The 20,434-nt window shown below is 42.9% G+C and overlaps 1 protein-coding gene across 2 annotated transcripts in view; it reads right to left on the bottom strand.

The window, feature by feature from the left end:
- The window catches only part of jmjd1cb (jumonji domain containing 1Cb), a 298,027-nt gene extending 292,295 nt beyond the window's left edge, over positions 1–5,732 (bottom strand). The window contains exon 1 of one of the 2 annotated variants that reach the window (XM_080205413.1): positions 5,574–5,732. In XM_080205413.1, coding sequence (XP_080061539.1) covers positions 5,574–5,732 — 159 coding nt within the window. The remainder of the gene's footprint in view (positions 1–5,573) is intronic. The other variant, XM_080205412.1, reaches the window with a different exon arrangement.
- Between the last annotated feature and the right edge of the window lie 14,702 nt (positions 5,733–20,434).

Genomic DNA, 20,434 nt, shown 5'->3' with positions numbered 1-20,434 from the left:
AGAAATAGGAGCAGGAGTAGGCCATCTAACCCTTCGAGCCTGCCCCACCATTCAATAAGATCATGGCTGATCTGTCGTGGCTCAGTTCCACATTCCCGCCCTCTCCCCATAACCCTTAATCCCCTCGCTTATCAAAAACCCATCAACCCGCGTCTTAAAAATATTTAGCGAGGCAGCCTCCACCACCTCAACGGGCAGAGAATTCCAGAGATTCACCACCCTTTGAGTGAAGAAGTTCCTCCTCAACTCCGTTCTAAACCACCCCCCCCCCCCCTTATCTTGAGGCTGTGCCCCCTAGTCCTACTGTCCTTTCTGAGCAGGAAGAGTCTCTCCACCTCTATCCTATCCATCCCATTCATCATCTTATACATCTCAATGAGATCTCCCCTCATTCTTCTAAACTCTAACGAGTACAAGCCTAGTTTATGCAGCCTCTCCTCATAGCTCAACCCCCTCAACTCCGGTATCAGCCTAGTAAACCTCCTCTGCACTCCCTCCAAGGCCAAAATATCCTTGCATAAGTGCGGCGACCCAAACTGCACACAGTACTCCAGCTGCGGCCTCACCAATGCCCTATACAGCTGCAGCAAGACCTCCCTACTTTTATATTTAATCCCCCTCGCTGTGAAGGCCAGCATCCCATTAGCCTTCCTGACCACCTGCTGCACCTGCAGGCTGGGTTTTTGCGACTCATGCACAAGGACCCCGAGGTCCCTCTGCACCGTCGCCTGCTGCAGTTTTTCGCCACGTAAGTAATAGTCTTTCCTACTATTATTCTTACCAAAGTGGACCACCTCGCACTTGCCAACATTAAATTCCATTTGCCATTTCCTGGCCCATTTGCCCAGCCTATCTAGATCCTTCTGCAGACTCTCCAGACCCTCCGCGCAATTTGCCGTTCCACCAATCTTGGTGTCATCAGCAAATTTCGACACCATACACTCGGTTCCCTCCTCCAGATCATCTATATAAATGGTAAATAGCTGAGGCCCCAGCACCGACCCCTGGGGCACTCCACTAGTCACCAACCTCCAATCCGAATAGCACCCATTAATCCCCACTCTCTGCCTCCTATTTGACAACCGATCCTCTATCCACGCTAACACCCTACCCCCAACTCCATGCCCCCTTACCTTCTGCAATAACCTCTTGTGAGGTACCTTGTCAAACGCCTTCTGAAAATCTCAAACATTGCATCACCCCAACCCATCGTTTCAGCAGTCACACATCATTTCAAATGAATTGGAACAACTTGCTCATTCAATGCATGAAATATCTATCAAATGTACTAAAAGCCTTGCATCAGGTGTGCATCTATCACTTAATTCCTGCCTGTCGTCTTTCGATCTATCATTTCCTTCCAACTTTAGTACAGCCACATGTCTCTCCTGCCACTTTGCTTTTGAAACATCACATTGCTACTCAGTGCTGCTTGTCTCCAAAGACACTCTCACAATGTCCAGTCACTTCTGCCAAGTTTGAATTTAATTTCAAATGTTAATATTTTTGAAGTCCTCCCCCATTTTCGATATGCTTTCTAACCCTTCCATTTTGTCCTATGCTTGCAACCTCCTATCTTTACTTCAATTCCGAGCCAGTCTGTCACCCCCCCCCTACAAACACATAATAATGCCAGTTTGCATGTTACATTTGCTAAGTTGGATATACAATTCTTCTCTGAAAGTCCATATGAACAGTGTCCTGAGGCACAACTCTCAAAACCATGCTTGTGACTTTGTAAAACAATTCACTGACATCATACATGACTTGTCCATCTCAACCCATGCTGACTCTTTGCTAAACAATGACAATTGCATTTCTTCAATCCAAAGGATAATTCTTCAAACTAGACAACTTTCAAAAATGAGGATCAACATTTCTGTAATTTCTTTCCTTATTTCTATTAACACACTGAGGTGAAAATTGACAGGTCCAAGAGATTGGTCTCAGAGATGCTGACCAAACAGAAAGTATCTGTTTTAGAATTAAAATCAGAAAAGTGGGTATAAAACTGGAATTCTCAAGAATCAGGATCACTGCGACACGGTCCATGTATATTAGCAGCCATGTGATAATGAGCCATTTGAGATAATGGCACAAAATTAAATGAATTTTATAAACTTAATGTTTCTAAGCATAAAAGTCATGAAAAAGACAAATAAAATTTACTGTAAGTTCATCAAGTAGCTGACATACCTACTATTCAGAATTCACTCAGAACCAGCAACATGTATAGAAGATTGTATAATGCAACATATTTCATAAGATGCATACACAGGGCTAAATCAACAACACAGACAGAAATGCAGCTTCCAATTTAAGCCACAGCTATTATCTGGACACAAGATAAATGTGAAAAATCAGGTTATCACAATGAATGTTAAAAGTATTCCCTTAGAAAGTGCTATGTCCATTTTGATGTTGCAAAGTCTGACAAATTATGACTGAATTTCAGATGCTCTGACAAACTGATGCTTAATCATCACCAACAGGAAGACCTAAAGTTGATGCATACTTACACACTACAATGACCAGAATTCAAAATATTAAAATCAATTTGAAATGGTTACAATTGCCCACTCAATAAGCATTTGATTATTTTCTTTGATGCTACTTAATGCCACTTGCATAACATACAGGCCATTGAGCCCCAACTCATTGGTGCTGGTGTTTATACTTCACACAAATCTCCTCTCATTCCATCTGCCACATCTCAGCCTTTCATTTTATTCTACCCTTTCTCTGCATGCCATACTAGTCAATTTGCCTTTTGAAAGAATCCAAGTTATTTGTCTAACCAATTCCTGTATTAGCAAGTTCCACGTTCTTACCTTTGAGTAAAGAAACTTCTCATCTCTGTTAAATTGTTAACAACAATCTTGTATTTTTGAGCCTCTCTTTTTATTCACCCACATCTTTTTCTGATCTACCCTATCCAACCCACTTAACGTTGAAGTCCTTGATCACCAAACAATGGTAGTGACGATGGCGATGGCATCAAGCAGGAAATTAGAGATGCGTGCGGTAAGGGTACAGCAGTTTATGGGTGACTTCAATCCGCATATTGATAAGGTTCACCAAACTGGCAGCAATGCAATGGAGGGGGGATTCCTGGAATGTATAAGGTATGGTTTTCTTGTCCAATATGTCAAGGAACCAACGAGAGAGCAGGCCATCCTAGACTGGGTATTGCACATCAAGAGGATTAGTTAGCAATCTTGTGGTATGAGATCCCTTGGGGAAGGTGACCATAATATGGTCGAATTCTTCACTAAGATGGAGAGTGACACAATTAAGTGTGAGACTAAGGTCCTGAACTGAAGGAAAGCTAATTTTGATGGTACGATATGTGCATTTGCTGGCACATCTCATATGGATAAGCTGGCAAAGGATACTTATAGGGTTGACAGTGGATACACAATGGCAGGCTTTTAAACATATGGATGACCTGTTCAATCTTTCTCAATAGAATAATATCTCAGTTACGTTTTTTTTGCACTTTCTGCAATGTTTTTCCAGTATGCACACCAGAATTGTGCACAGTACCCATAATGTGGCCAAACCAGGGTCCCATACAAATTTAACAGAATGTCAACACTTCTGAAGTCTAAACAACTAAATCAGTACTTTGATAAAAGAAACTGTGGATGCTGGAATCGTAAACAAGAACAGAAAATGCTGGGAAGTCTCAACAGGTCTGACAGCATCTGTGGAGACAAAATAGAGCCAATGTTTCAAACTGTCATCCAGACTCAAAACGTTGGCTCTATTCTCTCTCTACAGATGCTGTCAGACTTGCTAAGATTTTACAGTCTTTGTTACATCTGTACTCTGCTTGCATCGACTCCATTCAGTTTCTTATTCTAAGATACTGGTGATTTTTTTCCCCAAATCAATCACCTCACACTTACGTGGAAGTTAATTTTGCCTTTTAACAATCCAGTCTGAAAGTATGAGTATCTATTTGTATTATGTTGCATTTTTCTGTGTTAGTTATGCTCCCACATTTTGGTATCATCTGAAGATTTTGATATCCATCCACTTACTTATTCCCACATCCAAACAGAAATTTTGAACAATGGTCCAAACACCAAACCTCGTGGAAGACCCGTTTTCACCTTTGTTCATCCCACTCTGCTTTTTTTTAAACCAATTTGCTATCTATTCAGCTACTTGTCCCCACCTTTGCCACGATCCTACTGTCTGGTACCTTACCAAAAGATTTTTGAAAATCCAAATATATATATATATTTACTAAATTATCTTTGTCAACCTTTTCAAGTCCACACCAACTACGTTTTTTACTACAAGGATTTGGTTTTCCCTTCCCCTTCAAATCATCCAATTAGACAGAACTATACCTGTCAAAACAACAGTTGATCAGTAATTATGTACGTGTCAACTGTTGATGAAAAGGCATCTTCCATACCATCTATATTTTAGAGACAATTTGTGAATACTTGAAAACTATAGTGTACTGTTAAGAAGGTCTATTGTACGTTGAAGTTTAAATTGTTGACACCAAGAACTATGGACATGTACGTTACTATTGAAAATTACTTAAAGAGCACACTGGCATGATTTAAGTGTTTGCAGTGTAATGTACCAAATTTGTCTAACTAAACACTGACATTTCCATTTTTCTGCAGAATCTTGGAAAATATGGCTTCCGAATTATTTACCGGGCACAAAAACTAGCATCTGGATGCTTCCCTGCAGCCATGAATATTTTGTGGAGGAGTGGGGGTGGGGGAGCAGTCATGTGTGCGCCAAACCAGCAGCAACATAATCACCAGAAGGAGCAGTCCTAGAAATAGCTTCAGGACAAATGCCATGTTATTTATTCTCGGATAACACCACTGTCGCGATGCCAAACATATGCAAGCACGAGTATTACAAAACATCAGGATCATGCCACGCTCGCAGTATAATTACTACATGTACTTCTAACCTGACGGCATTTGTTCTCGCTCTCTTGAGGACCACAACATAACAAATGAGTACTCCCGTATTTAAATAACCTCACACAAGTTTCTTCAAATGAAGAGAGGTGGGGGATGTTAATGCCACAATCAGATTTAATGCAATGATTTAATTTTAATTGCAAATAATAAGAGTAAATCACTGTTCGTTCCAAACCAGGACTTGGCACTTGACAAAAACACATATACAGGAAACTAAGTGTTTGGAGAGAATCTCAAGGCAGCTGCAAAGCTGTGAGGTCCATGATGCACACAGTCAGAGGCTGACAAGGCACACAGAGAGAGGCTCACACAGAGACAAACAAACAAACATTCACACACACACACACAATGAGACCCAAACAGTTAGAGATACACACACACAAACCCAGACACATATACAGGCCGGCAGGGACCCCCTCCATCACAGACAGGCAGACATGGAGAGAGAGAGAGAGAGAGACACACACACACAGACAACCAGACAGAGGCACAGACGGACCCAGACAGACAGAGATGGACAGGCAGAGAGCGGCTGTGTGTGTGTGTGTGTGTATATATATATACTGGGGGGGGGGGGGGGGGTGGTGGTGCTGTGACTCGGACACTCACCGACAACTCTCTGTTGGAGGCTTCTCTGTAGGAGACGGCCCTGATCACCCCGGCTCGCCATTGCCATTCATGGATTCTCGACACGTCCAGCTCCCGGCCGCTGTCACCCACACACACAAACCGCTTACCGACCAGCTCCATCCGAGGAGCCGGCGCCATCGCCTCCCCCCCCCCCCCCACACACACACACACACTCACTCACACACAAGTACACACACAAACCCCCTCCCCGCCCAGCTTCAACCTCACACCAACTAAAAAAAAATAATAAACCACCTCAGCGCACTGACATGGTGGTGAGCTGAGGGGAGGGGAGGTTGATTCAGTCGGAAAGCCGCTGACCGGCTCCCTGCCGCCGCCGCCACCGCTCGAGCTTCAGCCGCTGCCACCCGCACACACACACTGCCCGTATCCCTCCGCCAGCAGCCGGAGGAACTGCCGCTGTCTCCGTCCGCCAGCCCCCACGCGCTTCCCCCACCACAGCAAATAGTGCCTCAACAGCAGCACCAACCCTCTCTCTCTCCCCACACTCACAGCTGTGTGTGGGTCAGTGCTGTCATCTCCATTCAGGTCACCCCACCCCCTCCCCCTGACACATCGTCTGACAAGAATTCATTCAGAACATATGGAGAACATTAACCAGATGGTTAACATCACAGACACGTACTTTAGCAGTATGTGTGTTTCCCCTCTCCAGTTCTGTAGCCTTTTATTCCCCCATGTTTATCCCATTTCTAATTTTTTTTATATATATATTGTTGTTGATGAGCTGCCTGCACTGACAGCTCTGGTGTGTGCATGTGTACAGTCGACGCCGTCTAATGCAGATTGATGGCATTCGGTGAAATTAAATCTGGTGGAGTATTAAATTACAGCCAGCCTTCAATCGTGTGTGTGTGGTGCAGAGTAGTAGGGAATTTCCCTAAACCTGAGGTCGTGTCATTCACAGCGGATCTCTCCCAGCAGCTCACCACAGTGCCAAGTGCACTTTCGCTCAGCTGAGAGCTGACTCTGACCTTAACCCTGCTTCGTGGCTGTCTTCCTCCTCGGCTGTAACACGAAGCACATTTTATCGACCGATATAGCTCTTTGTACTGCCACCTCAAACGTGAGACCGTGCAACGGAGAGCAGCAGGGGAGGGGAAAAGGGCTGGGAAATAAAGGCACGTCTCCCAATTATAACTGCAGGGCCATTAAGCAGCAGAGCTGGGATGAGGAATGTAATATTACATGGCTAAAACGGGTGGCTTAACTAAAATCGGTGCAAGCCTTCATTACAGACAGCTCCAGACTCCATTACCAGCAAACTGCATAATTTCCCTGTCCTTTTAAATCATTGCAAATGAATAGTTTTTTTCCGATTTGGCTTTCTATAATCCCAAACTAAAACACATAAGTCTGTAAAAGATGAAATGTAACTGTGTATATCAATTCAGGAGATAGTGGTAGCTTTTCATTTTTGTAAGAAATCTACACAACCCGTAATAAACAATTCTCTTGAATGTAAACCAATATTTATACATGTAATAAAACGTGAAAATTACAAGAGGAATTGTTTTAATTTAAGTTTGCCGATGCTTTGCACTGAATTTTCTTGATTGAGCTCTGCCGTGGATCCCAATATTTTCAGTCAGTTTATTTAAACCAAATATCTCAATTAAATATAATCTGAAGAGCAATTTTACCAATTTCAAATTAACTCTTAACTAATGATAAAATACACAATTAAAGTTAGACATATTGTAAATTAATGTGAGTGTGAATCTACTCAATATTAATCTTGCTTGTCGTGATGATGGGGGGGGACGCTGTTGCTCTTATACAGTATTCAGTTTCCAAAGATTTCTGGATGAGAAACCTTCTACCAACAGGACATACTTGCAAAAACATCCTGCCCAAGGCTTAAAGCGGGACCAGTTCGCTACTCAGGACTGGACCCTCCCATATACTGAGAAAACCGTCCTTGATTTGCTGGAAACACGTCCCTTTTAAAACAAAAGAAAAGTGCTCTAAGTTTCTGGATTCCCGCCTCGTTGAAGGTTCTCCAGATGTATCGACTGTATTTTGTTCTATTTATTTTTTGCTCACGATTTTGCCTATCCCCAGCTGACCCTGTCGCTGAGCCCTCCCACTTTTTTCCCACGCCTGCATTATTGCAGTTAATGTCTGATTCAAAACAAGTATCCCAGATGAGGTTTAATTACCCTCCACACTGCGTCCCTGAAGAATTGCTACAGCCAGTTCCACAGCAACTTGAAGGAAGCGTCCCACTTTCTGTTAACCGATGAGCTGCCGGTTTTTGGAACTGATCCAAGTACAGTTGCTGTGACTAAGTCACCGTTACAATTAGTGAAATACAATTAATGTCATTGTAGTCCATTCAGATTCACAGTATCGAAAACAATTGCTGATAATGAGGGGCAGGAACAGATGTAATGAAAGCATCAGATTTTTAAATGATATTTTTGGTACCAGGTGTAACGATCTACGTATGTATCAAAGAATCTTGCAGCCCAGAAGGGTGCCATTCGGTCCATGCTCTCTATGCAAGCTCTTTTAACGTGCCGCTCGAATAATATCCTCACTTGACACAATGGCACAGCGGTTAGTGCTGCTGCCTTACCAGCGCCAGGGACACAGCTTTGAGCACAGCCTTGGGTGACTCTGTTTGGAATATACACGTTCTCACCGTGTCTGTGTGGGTTTCCTCTGAATGTTCCGGTTTTCTCCCACAGTCTGAAAGACTTGCTAATAAGGTGCATTGGCCATGCTAAATTCTCCCTCAGTGGAACCCAAACAGGTGCTGACAACTAGGGGATTTTTACAGAAACTTCATTGCGGTGTTAATGTAAACCCATTTGTCATGAATAAATAAACTTTAAACCCAAGGCTCATATCAAACCTTGGTACCTGGCGCTGTTAGAGAGCAGTGCTAATCACTTTGCCACTATGCCACCCATGGCAGCTGGTGGAATTTCCATTCAGGTGACAAATCAGAAATATAAAGCTTGTCTCAGCAATGATGACCATGAAGAGGGCTCAGATTTGAGGTGATAATTAATAGAGCCAGACATGACATGAGTATTTTTTTCACATAGGTGTTGTTATGTGTGATAACCCCATGAGCTCCATGGGGAATCTCTAATTGATCTCCCAGTGGGGCTCATAGAAAATGACTTTCCTTGGTAAAGGCAATAGCCTGCCCAGTGGAAGTCATCACCTGAGCCTCTTATAAGGCAGACACCATGAAAGTCTGTGGAATTATTGTCCTGATGGGACTTGTGTATAAGAACTGTTTCACAACAGTTGTGAAAGTTGTTGTTCCAAATGGAACTTGTGTCCTGAACAATGAACCCCTGGATGGTGAAACTCCAGATGGCAAAACACTGGAAGGCAAATTCCCGAAAGGTGACAGATAACACAATGGATTCTATTTTCATTGGAAAGGAGGTTGTTTGCTTCTGAATTAAGAAAGATATTATTGCTGTTATAATTATGTCAGCTTGTTGTTTTAATTATTATTAAATAATAATGTATTTGGGTTGTAATGTTTAATGTATTTGGATGAATTGTTTAAATAATAATAAAATTGGGACTTCTGTGAGAACTGTTGTCCCAGTGTGGGCTTGTGTGTCCGAGAAGGCGACTTCCCAGAAGGTGAAATTCTGGAAGGTAAAACCCCAAAAGAACTTCAATGGCATTTCTCTAAGGCTGGTGTCAGGCTAAAAAGGGAAAAGTGTGTGTCCCAGCTAAATGTAGTAATGCACCTTGGGTACAGAGTCGACAAGGACAGACTACAGAAGACTGTCGAAGGGAATGAATTAGATAACTCAACCACATGATGGGCTGAATCGCCTTCTTTCTATGTTGTATCATTCTTTGATTCAGTTGTTCCCAACCCCTACTGTTTCCATATTGCCTCTATAGTTTTCCTTTTCAAGTATTTATCCAATTCCCTTTTGAAAGTTATCATTGAATCTGCTTCCATTATCCTTTCCAGATCATCGCAAGTCCAATTAAAAATAAAGTTTCAATCTCTCCCTGAGTTATTTTGCCAATTATTTTAAATCTGTGTCCCTTGGTTCCCGACCCCATTGCCATTAGTAATAGCTTCTCACTGTCTACTCTGTGAAAACCATTCATAATGTTTTAAAATTAATAATTGATTATTATAATCTGTTTCACTTTCAATAAGTCTGCATTAATGACACTGTCTGTAAAGCTGATATTGTGAGGTTAAAGTAGGTCAAATATTAATATTCTTCATCAGTATGTGGTAATTACTAGCAGCTTCTGGAGCAACATTCACATTTCCAGTCAGTAAATCATTGCCAGCACAACTGCATAGAATCATAGAATGTAGAAATCTACATAATATTGAACTGAACATTAAATGAGGGTTATTATTCATTCCTGGACCATCAGATATTCAGACACTCCACTTAAGAGAGAATAGGCAGTGAAATACCACCAACATCAATCACATCTCATAGTCATCAATGGTTTCAATTCTTGCAATTCCTGAAATATTGTGGACACCAAACTTTTTCATCAGCCTTGCTGTTGTTTTCCCGGACTTGTTACTGGAGTCATTAATTGGATCTATTCAGAAATAGTCTTTATGGTTAGGGTTAGGTTTGGGTTTGATATTGAAATTGAATCAGGTTTTGGCTGAGTGTTTAGATAGGAAAGGGTTGAATATTAGAATTTAGTACCAGATTGGCTACATTTTAGGAGTTAAAAGTGGAATGGGGATTGGATAGACTTAATTCAATTTTTTTGTGTGTTACAGGTGTTTTAAAGGTCTTCCCCCAAAGTGGGTCCAATTTTTACCATTTGGAGTCTAAGGGCCGGACCCGAGCATAATGCAGATCTGAACCCGGAATCCTCTTAGCAGCGCACCCAAACGCTCTTTGCTGACTCCAGTTCGATTTGTGCTGTGGGCTTGGCTTAGCGCTGGTGGAATGATCGGAGCTCTGAACTGCGCATGCGCCGTTCGAAAAATGTCTGAAGTAGCGCGGAAAGGAATAAAAAGCGGAGAGAGCGGCTCTCTGACACAGATCATCCTCTGAGGGGGCGGGGTATGAGACGGGTCAGAGCATCCTCGGGGGGGGGGCAGGAGGAGGAGGAGGTTAGGCAGAGAATCCTCTGGGGGGGAGGAGGGGCAAGAGGGCTGATCGTTGTCTGGTGGTGGGGAGGAGGCCCAATCGCCCACTAGTGGTGGGGGGGGGGGGGAGGTTTGGATCTCTGGTGGTGGGGGGAGGGGGCAAGGGTGTCCACTGCCACTCTGCGGGTGATCAGTGGGGGGTGGGGGGGGGTGGCAGGAGTGTCCGCTGCCACTCTGCAGGTGATCCCTCCTCCCCACAGAGGAACGAATCCCTCTTCTCAGAGTGGCCACACTTCCACTCTGGGAGGAGGGATTTGTTCCTCCAGTAGGGAGGAGGGATCGCCTGCAGAGTGGCAGCGGACACCCTTGTCCCCCCCCCCCACCCCCACCACCAGTGAGCGATTGGGCCTCCTCCCCACCACTAGACAACGATCAGACTTCTTGCTCTTGCCCCCCCCCCCCCCCCCCCCCAGTGATACATCTGACCCACCTCCTCCTCCTGCCCCTCCCCAAGAAGATGCTCTGACCCGCCTCCTCCCTCCTCCCCCACCCCCTCCCAGAGGATGATCTGGGTCAGAGAGCTGTTGCTGGCTCTGAAGCCACTTCGGAGGTTCCCCTGCAAAATAAAAACTGGTTTTGGATTTTTATTTTGCAGGTCGCTTACAGTGCGGATCCGAATGGACCAGAAGATGGTAAAGTGGGATTTGGTGGTAAAGTTGGGCGCATGGTTCATTAAATCGATTTAAATGCATGCACAGACTGGATCCGCACCCAAATCGGGTGTCAGTAAAGCCGTAATCTGCTCAGATTCTGGTGCAGATCACGTTAAAGGCCTGATGCCCGAATTTACCGCGATTCAGGCACAAATCTTTGGTAAAATAGGGCCCAGTGTGTGTGCATGTACCCATAGAGTGCAAATTTCAATTTTAAATAACTATGTAGCAAAAGCTTTTTACTTCCAAACTGGAACAGTTAATTTATTTCACTCCAGAAGTTACATAAGAAAAGATAAAATTACTAATACGTACCAAAATTAGTTAAAAATTAGACTGAAACTATACTTATCAATGAAAATTAACATTAGTCCATATTCAGTGTGGGCCTGATAAGATTTCATTGATTTATTATTGTCACATGAACTGGGATACAGTGAAAAGTATTGTTTCTTCCCCCCACACAGACAAAATGTATCGTTCAGAGTACATAGAGGAGAAGGAAAGGAGGGAGTGCAGAAGTCAAGGCATTGCATTGTCTGATGTGAAGATCTTGAGGTTGTAGAGTTATCTCTGCAGCTTTGATGGCATCCACTGTCACATTTCCAGAGGTTGCTTGAACAGGTTAATTTGATAAGTGGAATCAAGATTTACAGGGAGGAGAGGTTTCCTCGCTTCTGTTCTTCAGATGTGGCACTTTTAGCTGTCTGGTTACTTTACAAATCACTAGCTATTTTTAGAAGCCTTTCTTGGCCTCTCCCTGGGTTGAAGCCCTTTTTAAAGATAGTTTTCTGTGAAGCTCTTACTTCCTGCCTTTTTCAATGCTTTTTCTAGATAAGGCAAGGTAGCCCCATTATCACATGGCCTTTCAATAATAAGGCATGTGGTAACTCATTACAGTTAGCCAAAGTCTTCTTACCCAGTGTAGTGATCAAAGGGATACGGTTTTCACACCTCACTGTGCCATATCAGTTTACGATAACAGCTTATCAGTGATGAGCTGTGATATCACCCATAATATCAACTTAACAGTGTCTGTGTGTTTGGAGGAAAATTCATCAAATCAATTAGCTTCTGTTTACTCTTTTGGAACATTCATTGGATTTTAAATGTATATCTCTGAGGAATGCATCTTGTCTTTTCATGAGGTCAGAGAAAAATGATTGAAATTCAGAATTCTTCCTGGCAGCCTGAAGCAATTTTGAGAACAGTCTTTAAACTCAGTCCAATGTTTTTTAAAATTGACCTTCAGATCAGTTTTTTTTCCTAAAAATTTGTAATATCATAACTATACGCCGCAACATTTGAAAGGCAATGTTTATTTTAATAGGGAGATTCAACTGACGAGATTGTCTCCTGGGGGAAATCTGTTACAGGGGAGCAGCAATATATTTCCAAAAGCTTTGATGTTGCAGCTGTTGCTCTCACTGCTGCTCCTTTTTTCACCTACCCAGGGTGAAAGGTAATGGGGCTTGAATCAAAACTTGGAGGCCAGGCCGATCATTCCCACGGTGCCCTTTGAAGGCAGAAGGAAATGGAGTGGATCCACCTTAAAAAACTCTGTTTTCAGTTGCCAAAGAAAAGCAATGATTTGGAGGCAGAATGTGTTTTCTTCTTAGTGTATACATCGATACATATTTTAAAAAATCAATAATTATAAAATATATAATTCTAAAGACACTTGCTGGAAACCTCTGAGCTGACCTGCGGCTTGGATTTTCCAGTCCCCCCTGCAATGAATAGAGTTCAGGCTGACTGCCAAATTCTCCATTCTCGCTGGTGGGGTGAATGAGATCGGAGAAGGTCTCTGCATTGGCAATTAAATCTACTGGTTCATCTATATTAATGTATATGTTTCATGCATTCAGATAACAAGACTTGTATTTTTTATTACCAGTATTTGTTTCCCTGAACCTTTTTTTCCAGTGGTGTTCTATACCTTCAAATTTTCTGTCCTTTTCTATCTCATTCTGCTTATGTTCACCCTAATGACTAGATTATCATTTATCTTTAGATTTCGGAATCTCCCTTCACATCAGTCTCTTGTCTTTTAATTTTGTGCTCAATCTATAGCTCTTATTATACAATTCAGCAGGACACTGATCCCAGCCTGGTTTAAGTGTAGCCTATGTTATGTACAGGATGAGGGAGGGGTCAGTTCAAACAACAATGATAATTTCTCTTACCACCTGCCCATAAACAAAAAGATGCTTTGATTTTTTTTGAATAAACGGTGCCTTTTTCCAAATCCCTCAGTTTTTATGTGATTCAATTTCTACTTATCACCCACAACAAACTCGAGTTGGGATTAACTCAGAAAGTTAGTTTATGGCAGACATTCAAAAAGAAAACTATAAAAGAGTGTCCGCAACTTACCACTCTGCATCCATACTATAAAGAGAGGGTTAGAGAAAAGGAGATTATAGAGTACAAGGGCCATGGAAAAAAATGAGTATTGGTTCATATGAGTTTCAGAGGACAAATCCATTGAGAAATTCTTGCTCAGAGGTCAGCTCGCTGAAGGCCAGTGGTTAAGGTTCACTTGTATGGCAGTGTTGAACTCAAAAATTGAAGTAGGCACACGGAGACTCAATCAGTTCTTCAGTGATAGTACAAAATCTTCCCAAAAGAAACGGATTAGGCAGGGGCCAGGTAGCGAACCTGACCAGTGCTTGTTTCTGTGTGGTCTGCTGGTTGGATGTTGTGATGTGGATATGCCAGCGTTGCACTGGGTAAACACAGTAAGAAGTCTCACAACACCAGGTTAAAGTCCAACAGGTTTATTTGGTAGCAAACGCCACTAGCTTTCGGAGCGCTGCTCCTTTGCCAGATAAGTGGGAGTTCTGTCCACAAACAGGGCATAGAAAGACACAAACTCAATTTACAAAATAATGGTTGGAATGCAAGTCTTTACAGGTAATCAAGTCTTAAAGGTACAGACAATGAGTGGAGAGAGTGTTGTCTTCAGCCAGGACAGTTAGTGAGATTTTGCGAGCCCATGCAAGTCGTGGGGGTTATAAATAGTGTAACATGATCCCAAGATCCCAGTTGAGGCTGTCCTCATGTGTGCGGAAATTGGCTATCAGTCTCTGCTCAGTGACTCTGTGTTGTCGTGTGTCACGAAGGCCGCCTTGGAGAATGCTTACCTGAAGATCAGAGGCCGAATGCCCACGACCGCTGAAGTGTTCCCCAACAGGAAGGGAACAATCTTGCCTGGTGATTGTCAAGCGGTGTTCATTCATCCAATGTCGTAGCGTCTGTATGGTCTTCCCAATGTACTATGCCTTGGAACATCCTTTCCTGCGGCATATCAGGTCGACAATGTTGGCCAAGTTGCACGAGTATGTTCCGTGTACCTGGTGGATGGTGTTCTCATGTGAGATGATGGCATTCGTGTCAATGGTCTGGCACATCTTGCAGAGTGCTGTGGCAGGGTTGTGCGGTGTTGTGGTCACTGTTCTCCTGAAGGCTGGGTAGTTTGCTGTGGACAATATTCTGTTTGAATGCAAGAAGTGGGTGTGTGGAGATGGCCTTGGTTGGATGTTGAACACCAGATGGGGATGCAGAGTTTTGGGTTATGCGATTTTACTTCTCCACAATAATTTCACCAAAAGATGTTTATCAAGTGCCTGGAAGTTGGTTTTGTATCCAGGACTGATAATGTTTCACCCATTGTGTTGAAAGAGGTGTTATTTGTTGAGGATCTGGTATTTGGAAAGTAATACCTCCAAGACTCTCCAACTCCACGAACAAGCTTGGCTTATCAAATGCAAATCTTTGTGAAACTGTCTTTGAAGTTGGTCTGTGCAACGCTTGGTGGTCTGTTAGAAGCTCGTCAGACATACTGGAGGCAATCTTACCAAAAAAATTCTGAATGCCATAAAAAGTTAAACGGCTGCGTTTCATACCTGTTTTTTGGGCAAGTTTGGCATTGTAATCTTAGCATGCTCAGTTTTTTTGACAGCAGGAAGACTCGGACCAGTAGAGGAGCGGGGCTGGGGGGGTGAGGGGTGGGAAGCAGAGTTAGACCCTAAGCTTACCAGGGAAATTGGACTTATAGACCTCGGGGATCACTGCACAGTGTGCTCTGATCTCTCGGTAAACTGGGAGACTTTCTCCCAGCAACCCCTCTATGGACAATATCGGTAGCATGTTCTTCCCCTAACACCAACACAGGCAGTAGCATTAGAGCATCAGAACCCTCCCAATGAGTTCCCTGGCAGAACCCCCCATTATAGCCACTCCTTGCAGAGAAGTGCCCTTGCATTGCCCCCCTGCACTCTCCCATTGCAAAGCCCACTTTGAACTTCATCCCCCCTCCACCCCCATCCTCGCCTGCAGAACCACCTGTCATTGTGCATATGCCTCATCCCAACTCCCACACAGGCCACACCCTCTGATAAGGTGCCAGGTGGGATGTGCCAGGGTGCCCACAATTCAATCCATAAATACTTGTTTAATTTCCATAGTTTCCCTTCTTTATCACCAGCTTCTTCAGTAATTTCTACAAAAATGCAACTTGTGTATCAACCGATTTACGTTCTGAGGAATATGTTGCTAAAAAGCTAAGAAAAACTTCAAGCTCCCTTTTCCTGCAATGGGAGAATCCACTTGAAATCTTGATCACCAAGTCTCTGTTTGAAACCCAAAGCCACTCCTCTGGCTTTTGCCTGAAACATACCATTCGGAAGTACTGTTTCTGTGCATATCTACCTGTGTGATAAGGTTGGCTGTCCCCTATCTGATATTTCAGTGCATACATCAAATTCTGATGGAGAGGCTTCTGAGGGACAAGATTTACGAGCATTTGGAGAGGTTTGACATGATCAGGAATAGTCAGCATGGATTTGTCAAGGGCAGGTCAGGTCGTGCCTTACGAGCCTCGTTGAGTTCTTCGATAATGTGACTGAACACATTGACGAAGGAAGTGCCGTGGATGTGGTGTACATGGACTTCAGCAAGGCGTTTGATAAGGTCCCCCATGCAAGACTTCTTGAGAAGGTGAGAGGGCATGGGATCCAAGGGCCTTTGGCCTTGTGGATCCAGAACTGGCTTGCCTGCAGAAGGCAGAGAGTGGTTGTGGATGGGTCTTTTTCTGAATGGAGGTCAGTCACCAGTGGAGTGTCCCAGGGATCTGTTCTAGGACCCTTGCTGTTTGTCATTTTCATAAATGACCTGGATGAGGAAGTGGAGGGATGGGTAAGTAAGTTCGCTGATGACACGAAGGTCGGTGGTGTTGTGGATGGTCTGGAAGGATGTCAAAAGTTGCAGCAGGACATAAATAGGATGCAGGACTGGGCGGAGAAGTGGCAGGTGGACTTCAACGCGGATAAATGTGTAGTCGTCCATTTTGGCAGAACCAACGGGACGAAGGAGTACACTATCAAGGGCAGGAGTCTTAGTAGTGTTGAAGAGCAGAAGGATCTTGGGGTCTGGGTCCACAGGACTCTTAAATCGGCCTCGCAGGTGGAGGAGGTGGTCAAGAAGGCGTATGGTGTACTGGCCTTCATTAATCGAGGGATTGAGTTTAGGAGTCGGGAGGTAATGCTGCAACTTTATAAGACCCTTGTCAGGCCTCATTTGGAGTACTGTGCGCAGTTCTTCATGAACTGTGCCTCACTATAGGAAAGACGTAAAAGCTATTGAAAGGGTACAGAGGAGATTTACAAGGATGTTGCCTGGACTGGGAGGCATGCCTTATGAAGTTAGGTTGAGGGAGCTGGGACTCTTTTCCCTGGAGAGACGAAGGTTGAGAGGCGACCTGATAGAAGTTTATAAAATGTTGAGAGGAATAGATAGGGTGGATTCTCAGAGGCTATTTCCCCGGGTTGAAATGGTCGCTACGAGAGGACACAGATTTAAGGTGCGGGGAGGAAAGTACAGAAGTGATGTTAGGGGTAAGTTTTTCACTCAGAGGGTGGTGAGTGAATGGAATCGGCTGCCATCAGTGGTGGTGGAGGCGAACTCGCTGGGGTCTTTTAAAAGACTTCTGGATGAGTATATGGGGTTTAATGGGATTGGGAGTTATAGATAGGTCTATAGATTGGTAGGTGTTGATGTGTTCGGCGCAACTCGTGGGCCGAAGGGCCTGTTTGTGCTGTAGTGTTCTATGTTCTTACCAACTTTCCAACTTTTCTGTTTGGCATTCTTTCTCAACTTATTTTCTAATTTGTTAGTCATTACTAAAGCTTCTCCTTCTGATGCATTCCTAGCCTGTTCTATGATCCTTGTTCTTGTCAAGCTATGATCTCTACTCACCCTCCACCTTCATTCTGGACTACTGCTGCATGATCTCTCCCTCCTATGATCAGAATCCTTCTTGCAAGACTCTGTTCTTTCCGTAGGGCCCTGATTGCTTCCTGGTCCACTTTCAGAACTCATACTGCATTTTCTGGCCCTCTACATATTTACTTCATTTTGCCAATCCCTAGGTCTTTCCTTCTGGCTCACATCTTGCACATTCAGCCAATACTTGTATTTGCCAGTGGCTTCTCCTGCTGTCCCTAAAAGCCACTGGCACCCCTCCACAGGCTGACCTCTCTACTGGAACATATGTTGCTCTTGGTGCCAACTTTTGTTAGTTGATTTTTGAGATAATTGGCCTTATCCTGCACTTCAGTATTTTTGTTTATGTCGGTCCTTTATCTGTCATAATCCTCGTCATTGTTCAACATGTGGTGATGTGAAATGTATTGTGCCTCTACGCTTTCTGTATCCTGTTCAGATTCTGTCAATTTATTATCAGTGCCGATTAGCCTCAAGAATTGTACCCTAACAATTTGATCGACATGTTGTAAAATTACTAGTTTTCCATCCATGTCTTACCCAGGCTTTTATCCTCTTTCAGTCTTTCTCTTTTATTCCATGTTCCCTGGATTAAAATTTATTTCATTTTTTACCATGTTATGCAGTGCCGTAAGGCTCATCAAACTTTCACTGAAGCCTCAGCCTTGTTAAATGCCATTCTTCCTGCATGCACAACATTGACGCATTCAGAATTTTTTTTGAGCTAATTGTAGTCCCTTCAAAAGCCGGGGAACAATCCCATATCACCAAAGTTATTTTTGGATTAATCTCATTTAAAACATTTCAAGTGAATTCTTTGCATGATCTGCCCACACCAAGACGGTTAACAGCTCTGTTGGTCGGCTAAGATTTTGTAACACATCTCATCAATTATTATTGTGTGATTTCTTTCACAAACCCCATTACTAAAAGGACTTGCTGCTGTGGTGTTCATTGTTACAATAGTTATATTTTCACACACTCTTTTACATTAATCATCGGCAAATTCCTCCCCTTTGCAAGTTTGGGATTTAATCAGTGCTCCCAATCCAGTTTCTATCCATTTATTCATTATCTTGTCTACAATTACCTTTTTGCTTTTGTTATATATTACTGTTGACAGACTGAATCTGGTTGCCATAACAATGAGTGGTAAGAGAGAAATGTTTTTTGTTCTTGTTCCGAATTGCTATTATTTCATGAAAGTCTTTTGCTAATGGGGGATTCACTCCAGATCTTGAAGCCACCCTCCTGGATTTTTTACATATATCACATTTCCCACTGATCTCTTCTATAAATTGAGTATATTCATCATCCATTACCTATCCCTGTACCCTTTAGTAGGATTGTAACCCATGAGAGAATGGATAGGCAAACTGTTGATGTAGTTTTAAAACAATTTGAAATTTTCCTTTTAAAATCCTCTTCTACACCTACGGTTATTTAGTATCATGATTAGAAATTTCTAAGTGCACAATTTTGTTCAGTGCCTTGTTAAAGAGACATAAATAGACATTCAGCAGCTTTTCACCAAAGCTCAAAATTCACCTCCTCCTTGGTCAGGCAACGCAAAGCTCTTATTTGCTTCAATGGATGCATCGAACTCGGTTCAGTAACACTCACATTCAAATACCAGTTAAATTTTTAATGTTAGTCAAGAGCTGAAAGGGCTTTGATTACACTGACTAGTTTTGAAGTATTCTTGCTGGAAACATTGGAAAATGAATTATGCCGTAGTTCCACTCGCATTGATTGGGGAGTTCAGGGCATTGATCAGATGATGTGGCATCAGTATGATAAGTTTAACTACCTGCTTGTACTAGTGCGTCGTATCAATGCAACAACTACTAAAAGCAAACCATTAAATGCAGATGAACTGAAAGCCACAAACTCCATAAAATAACACCTTGCATGATTGAAACAGATTTGTATTCAATGGGTAGGATATTCTAGCCCCCTGCGGTGTGTCTTCCAGTGACCGAGGCAGCTCACAATTGCTTGCCATGGGATCTTCCAAGTCCTGCCAATGCCCACCACAGGAACAAGACTTAAGGATCCTGCACAATGGTTCAGAATGTGTAATTTGTGAGAAATCGGCATGTCATAAACGTGTTCTATAAACTAACAGTGGTTGGAGGAAGTTTATAGCTGAGCCGTACATACCAGAAAGTGTGTTTCAGTGATGCTATAATTCACATCTGTACATCTGAATTTAGAAGGGGAAAATAACCCCAAATTTCCATTCCTAATGCTATCCAAAGATTCTTTGGTGGAAATGTACATGCGCAGCGTATAATAACTTTAACTATAAGCATCATCATAAATATTGAAGTAATTCGCTTATTAATGTCAGGGGATATTGCACCATATTAACTGGGATAGTCAAATGTCTTAATTAGACCTTTTTGATCAAATATTTATACAACAGTATTCTTATTCTTACTGAACAATTTAGGTTGAAAAAAAAATTCCCTGGAACTCCTCTGATAAATTATTCACTAATTTATTGCTAATGTTTCATTGAACTTATGCTTTTGGGAAATTGATGATAAATTTATCTCTCCTGCTTTTCCAGTGGGGAACTATGCAGAATTATAGAATCCATACAATACAGAAGGAAGCCATTTGGCCCATCAAGTCTGCACTGACAACAATCCCATCCGGGCCCTAGCCCCTTAACTCCACACATTTACCCTGCTAATCCCTCTAACCTACACATCCTGGGATACTAAGCGGCAATTTATCACGGTCAATCC

This window comes from Carcharhinus amblyrhynchos, chromosome 17 (genome assembly GCF_965287045.1).
Source record: "Carcharhinus amblyrhynchos chromosome 17, sCarAmb.v2.hapA, whole genome shotgun sequence".
Classification (NCBI taxonomy): Eukaryota; Metazoa; Chordata; class Chondrichthyes; order Carcharhiniformes; family Carcharhinidae; genus Carcharhinus; species Carcharhinus amblyrhynchos.
The sequence above is the reverse complement of the archived record's forward strand: the minus strand, read 5'-3'. Positions and strand labels throughout refer to the sequence as shown.